General features: G+C 36.5%; 1 protein-coding gene across 1 annotated transcript in view; it reads right to left on the bottom strand.

Annotated features, from left to right (window-relative positions):
* The window catches only part of LOC102676208 (diacylglycerol O-acyltransferase 1-like), a gene marked incomplete at its 3' end in the record, with an annotated part of 82,856 nt that extends 76,727 nt beyond the window's left edge, over positions 1 to 6,129 (bottom strand). The window contains exon 1 of the mRNA XM_006607104.2: positions 5,374 to 6,129. Within this exon, the coding sequence (XP_006607167.1) occupies positions 5,374 to 5,486 (113 nt within the window). The remainder of the gene's footprint in view (positions 1 to 5,373) is intronic.
* Positions 6,130 to 7,134: the final 1,005 nt, after the last annotated feature.

Genomic DNA, 7,134 nt, shown 5'->3' with positions numbered 1-7,134 from the left:
TTTTTTTTTTTTTTTTTTTTTTTTTTTTTTTTTTTTTTTGATACCTGACGCTCCAAGCTACGAGAAGAATGTTTATTCCGAGGCTTGTGATAATGATACCAGACAATGGGGATGGTGATGATGAATGTGGATGAACGGCAAATTAAAATCCTCGAGGAAAATCTTCGCGCGTTCCCTTCGCCACAGTCGTTCGATACCGTAACACTGGATGATGATTATTCGCACGTACATCGAGGAGGATGGATATAAGAGAAAATCCGCCAAATGATTACCAACCTCTCTCTCCCTTTCTCTCTCTTCTACACACTACTCCCACACCCTCGTATAATACATTCGTACGAAATTACTAGCGATTCGAATATCGAGCCCGGGAACTGGCCGAGAACAGTCCAACGGTTAGAATCTGTTGCGGAAATATTATCCATCCATGGAGCAAGGATGGCTCGTGAGAACGGACCGATAATACTCGAGGAGGGATCGATATATGGGGAGAGGGGAAAAATGGAGAAGAAAAATAGCTGGGATATCGTTGTTACCCGTCTCTCGTTCGATTTCATATTACCGAATCATTATTGCCCTTGAGCGCGTCATTTCAGGGTGCAGACAGAGATATTGGAAAAAATGTTGGACGTTAATCACATTCCCCGACGACAGAATGTCTAACGCGTGTAACGCGTAATTACAAATCACCGTGTCACCGGTGAAAATAACAAACTTTTTCCCCCTCCACCCGGCGAAAAGAAGATTGGATGAATATATTATGGACAGGATTTTTGGTGCTCCGTTTGGTGTTCATTCCGGGAGGGAAAGTCGTGGAGAATTAGATTCGATTTGGGAGTAAACAGGGCGAGAGAGCGCGGGCTGTTCGTCGGAGTCGAGCGATCGTGTAAACGGAAACTTTAAAATCAATCTGGGATTGAAAGATCGTACGAGGTAGACATAGCTTTCCGTGCGAGTTCCTTCGACCAAAAGGGGTAGGGATAAGGTAGGATCATTCGATATTCACCGCGTCCAACGAACCCAGACGCGCTTCGCGCCTAATTGCAAAGTTGGCGAAAACAAGAAGTATCTGGCAAACACGGAACGGGTAAATACAGTAGGGTTCGTTTGTTTAAGAGACGGAGGAGTGGTGTGCCATCTCTGATTCTCCGGCATAATGGACGATCCCTCGGTAGAAGAAAACGGAGGGGCGCGAAGATGGGGAGAGGAAACAACTGAAGATAGAAAAAGTGTTCCTTCCTGGAGAGGAAAGGTGGAATGGAAAAAAAAAAAAGCGGATTCTTGTTTGCAGGTCATTATAGCATGTCAAAGGGGGGACAAGATTTCGCTGTTTTTTCGCTAGCTGACCCCTCTCGCTAATAAAACAGAGCTTGCCGGAAGGATATGTTCTGAAATAAAGTGCCTCTGGCATCATCAACCCACGACCAGTGTTTGTCTCGTCTGGCTAATTAACGTTTGCTTGCACGAAATGACCACTGCACCAAGTGGTTACGTTTATTTTTGTTTTTCTCTCTCGCTCTCTTTCTCTTTCTCTTCTCTTTTCTTTCCTTTTTTCACGAAATGCTATTTGCAACATCATTCTCCTTGATCCTGCCCCGCCTCTAAAATCCTAACGAAAAACCCCGTAATCTTTAATTTTTTTTTTTTTTTTTTTTTTTTTCTTTTTCTTTTTTTCTCTTTCTTTTCTCTTTTCTTTCTTTTTTTCACAAAATGCTATTTGCAACATCATTCTCCTTGATCCTGCCCCGCCTCTTACATCCTAACGAAAAACCCCGTAATCTTTAATTTTTTTTTTTTTTTTTTTTTTTTTTACTCGTAATACTTCTCCAGATTTAATCCTGTTTTTAACGCATTAATTTTTGATCGCGCGCTCGATTAGACCAGGGGACTTGATTAAATTTTTTTCCACGGCGGATAGATATTAAAGCCGCATGCGCGCGCGAAACTTCATAAATCTGAACAAATGGAATTTGCCCACTGCTCCGGATTCTCCAGCCCGTCGACCCTCCCTTTTTGTTTACGGAGAAATATTAACGAGAGTTAGCTTTTCCACGCTACTTTACCAGAAAACGTTACCAGGATTCTTTGATTAGCGATTCCGATTGCAGAAACGCACTTGGTTCCGCGATATCTACGTTTTGAATTGGATGCCCCCATAAACCAATCATGAATTTATCATTCTTCAATGCTCGCGCAAATGCGTACGAAAGTATTTTCCCGATATATCAGATAGTCATACACGTCCACCATTTTTTTCTATCGTCACACATTTTTCTATCTCGTCAAATAAAATTAACATTTTAATTAAGACCATGCTAGAGTAAAATACATTGGCTATTCCACGGCACGAAAATATTCTAAAAATGTTAAGAAAAATCTTGGAGAAAAGAGATATAAATTAACGAATTATCGAATAATCATATTATCGAATCTATAGTATAACGCTCGTTAAATCGGATCATGTTTTAATTAATTCCTCTCATTTAAAAGATCCACTCGTTCCACGCCTTGAACTTTGGTCGCGGTATTATGTAGATAATTAGAATTAGAAGATCCATTGTTTATCCGATTCGATATCTGTTACTATATTAAAGACAAAAGACAAAAATTGATTAATTAATGCAAGTTTGTCACGTGTAAAAGCAGATGACAGATTATTAATTACAGCGAACAAAGGTATGTGGTTTGTTACAAGCATGCCTATCAGAATTATTCTGTAATTGTCACAAAGAGAATATGCAACATGTTGTTCCGATTCGTGTTACCTAAAGCTGCGTACATGATTCTGTGTGATTCGAGCAAGCGCGTGGTTTTTGAGCGTTTGATTGGTTAATTAATAGAATCCGTTTGCGAGTGCATTCTGGAACAAACGTCATAACATTTGATATCAAACGAAGTTACCATTGTCCTATTCCCATTCTACGTGTCAATAACTTCCGTTTGACGCTTATTAAATGAAGGTTGGAATTTTGTTTGACGCCATATTGCTTGCTATATTCGTAAGATAATATTAGAAAATAAATAATTTGCAAGTTATAACGACAAAGATTACATATATAGTTTAACGAAAATGGTAATACTTATTGTTTCGATTATATCGATTCTTTTTTTTTTTTTTCGATGAAATTAATCCTAACGAATAGGATAACAAATACCGTGGTTAAATTTACGTGTGTATGCTAATGCTACGCTTCGCAATAAAATACCATCAACTTAACACACGGACAACGTTCTGTTTATGTAACCGAAGCGAGCCCCGATTAAGCCTGATATATTGCTATTTATATATCAGCAAACTCTAATCTAATAGCGTGCAAATATATCTTAAGACAATTCAGTGCATAAACTAACAACGTTATCGGTTAAACATGATAGAAATCCGTATATATACAATCTTTAGAACAAAGAAAAGCAAGCATTATTTCAGGATTATTAACGACCTTAAGCTGCCATCTAAAATATTTTCTGCGTTTCTCTTTACGATCTGCAATATACACGTACAAGATATAATTGCATACTTACAATTGTATGTAAAAAATTTAAAAAAAAATTATATAAAAAAAAGGATGTACGACTAAATATGCATAACGATATATCGTTAGATAAAATTATTATTTAGAAGAAAAAAAAATTCCTTAACTTCTTACAAAAAAGAAATGAATTATTAATTACCCGTGTAAAAAAAGCAAATAATGATAATTCGATATTTTTCATTTAAATGAAAAGGAAGAGGATGACTAAAAACGAGAATGACTAAAAACGTCACTTTAACATTTTCTTCAATTCGTTAAAACTCAAAAACCAGGGGCCTGAAGTATTGACACGCAATTAAGATTCATCCGATACGGATCGGACAAGGTTTGATTTATTAGAAAATACAAGAAACAAGAAAAAAAAAACCGTGTAGAAGCGACGAGTTGATTAACGCTCCTTGACGTGTTCGTTATTTATTCCTAACGTCTAAAGATATTGTATTGATCGCAAAGTTGGAACAGTTAATTGTCATTCGCTTTGCTTAAAACTTTAAATGACTTTATCCGACATTCTCATTATTTTCAAGTATGAACCTTGAATATCATTGTCGGTTATCGCGGGCCTTGCATCGAGATAAGTTTCGCCATTGCGAAGAAATTGGGAAGGATTGGCGTTATACATCGTGTACCGAGAAGAAGAGTGAAACTCAATAATTATGCCATAGCTAAGGAACGAATTATCTTAGCCGTGTTTTCTTGACGTGCAGTTCCATTAGAGGGGGCCGAACGGCTCGTTAAGAAAGTTTTCGTTTCCACGACGTGCACTCAAGAATTGCATTCAATTGTCTGTCCTCGTGTCCGTTCTACTGAATGAACTTTACACCATTCATTTCCATTTCTAGCTTCATTTCGGAAATCAGCCACGTCACTGCAAATATTTACCGTAACGTTAGTCATTTCATAGAACCGCACCTCAGTTTGCCGTGGTTTCAATTGATAATTTTAGTTTATTAAGATGTGTTAAAATTCACGTTCAATTATTAGAATATACACTCTGAGATATTATTATATTTTTCGTATACGCAATTGGATTAAATCAAGAAATAAAATCGAATAGTCATGATGAGACTGACTTTGTACCTTGCCCCTATTCCATGTTATTCGGACAATAAAATCTCGACTTATCGATAATAATTCTCAATAATAAGATATATTAAATCTACGAAGTCTAAAAATTTAAGTAACAAACGTTCTAAATGTTCCAACTATAGAATCAAATTTTTAGTATAATAAATCTCTCGCTTTTATGATATAACATTTTTGTGAAAAATAAATATTTTCATTTCATCATAAGCATAAAGCTTAAAGATTATCAAATAAGAAATATATTTTTATTAATAAAACTTGAATCCTTGAGATACTTATACGAAGATTCGTTAATTTCGTAAAGATTATTAAAAAAGGTGTTATGAAACAAGCTGTAGAAAATTTCCGTGCGCCACAATACCGACTGACCATCGCATCGATTATAACACGTGACAGAACGGTATAGAAGAACATGTACTAAAACGAGACGAAGAATTCATCGTCGCGAGGAGGGGATCACGCGTTCCCAGTTGCGCTCGATCTAAAGTGAAATGCGCATGCGTATTACTTCATAAAGCCGTCTGTTACGTCAGAGCAGCTCACGAAGCCTGAAAATTTTGTGTCACTGTGTTCTCGTCGTCGACCAATTTTATCTTTTCGACCGTTTCCTATTACCGACAGTTTTGTTGATCGTCGAGGAAACAACAGAGTGCGTTCGTGAATCGTATGCAGTATAGAAGCCGAGTCGTTGAGTCGATTACGCTCGTGTGAAAAAAAAACGGAGCGTGCTGTGTGTTACAAAACAAATACTCACGGTTTGTCAGGTTGAGATTTGCGCACCATCTGTTCTGCCTTTTGTATCTCCTCGGCCCTTGTTTCGCTTTTCGTTCTTCTTAACCTCACCCTCGTATCGTTTTCATGCTCCATCGTTATGTCGTTGTTCCGCGACGAGGGGACAAGTATCACGCGTGCTCTACACTGTACAGACACATACACACTCGCACACGGTTTACACGAACAATACTAACGACTAACTCTATGAGCCGGCACACGATTCCTGTTCACACCGAGAGAAAAGAAAAATTGTTGCGCCACGCAAACCAGAATCGGGACTGATCGAAACGAGATGCTTACCTTTCACTATCGACTACGTCAAATACGATTCAGATTTACGGATCGATCCATAGATCCCGCTACTTTATCCGATCGCGTTTCACCTGCGTAAAGTGTCGAATAACTCAACTGGTCTGGTCTCTTTTGTTCGTATATCGTCTTACCACACACGCGATCGTGTTTACGAATAGACAGCTGCGACGATACTACCGGCTTTATGTTGGTTATAGATAACGACATCATCGCCGCCAAACACGACACAGTTTTATATGTGTCCACTTCCCGATCACGTTCCATGAACCGAATAAGATTTCGGGGCAGAGGGCGCGAGTGTTTTGCTTTCTTTTGGCGGGTTATGCAAGCTCAATATTGTAACATAATATATCATTGGCATATCGTGGTACATTAAAGTTTGAATATTTCGATTAAGGAAAATACATACATCTTATTCATCTTAATAAGCTGACTATTAACAGTTTGATATAAGAAAAATAACAAATAAATGATTATACAATTGATTAGAAATTAAAAATACGATTGAACATAATATAAATATAATAAATTCTTTTGTACGATTAACCAAGTATGAATAATTCAACTGGAATGCCTATTATTCATTTCTGATGCAAAAGACCGGATAGAATAAATATTCTGATATTTAGAGTGTGTGTGTAACCGATACATTAAATTATACAATTATAATGATGTATATATTATCTTTTAAAAAATTTGTTTATTTTTATTTTTAAAAACAGAATGTTAGCATAAACGAACCACGAATATTTATGCTCTAATTGACTCATAACTGTTAAGTCTTCGGTATATTCCTCTAAAAAACAGAACAGTCCGTAAAAAACACAACTTCATCGCAAATGATTACCTTGTTGTTAGTTGGAGCACGATTCATTAAACATGCTCTGCAATTGTGCCTCGACTATGTTATGTAATTTACCTTCTTTAAGGCTGTAATTTTAAACGAAAACGTGCTTAAACAATTTTACGAATGTTCTTCTTCTTTCTCCTGTTTTTGCTAGCAGAAAAAGCTCATTCTTGTTCATCCATTCAAGATGCGAACTTCACGCGAATAATTAGGTAATTATTATTTATGATGTTTATAGAAAATTTCTGGAGCTTAAACGATTATTCAATACGTGCATGTTTTTATTTTTATTGCAGCCATTCGGATAACATCGGATACGGATGTTACACACAATTAATAAAAATAAAATAGATAATTACCGTGTATCGTAATCTGGCTTTATGGTTTGAATCTTGATATTTTATGATAGTTACAATTTGATGGCACTTTTTCATTCCCTTCAGCTGACCGTTATAAAATATTAATTTCCTCGCTTGCATTTTCAGGATCGAGTAAAAAAAACTAATGATATGTCTCTGCATATTCGAATGAAGAAATAGAGAGATCGTAAAATGAATGGATATATTTAAATAAATTCAAAAA

The sequence above is a fragment of the Apis dorsata genome, unplaced genomic scaffold (genome assembly GCF_000469605.1).
Source record: "Apis dorsata unplaced genomic scaffold, Apis dorsata 1.3 scaffold_1, whole genome shotgun sequence".
Taxonomy (NCBI): Eukaryota; Metazoa; Arthropoda; class Insecta; order Hymenoptera; family Apidae; genus Apis; species Apis dorsata.
This window is presented reverse-complemented; position numbering and strand designations above follow the sequence as displayed.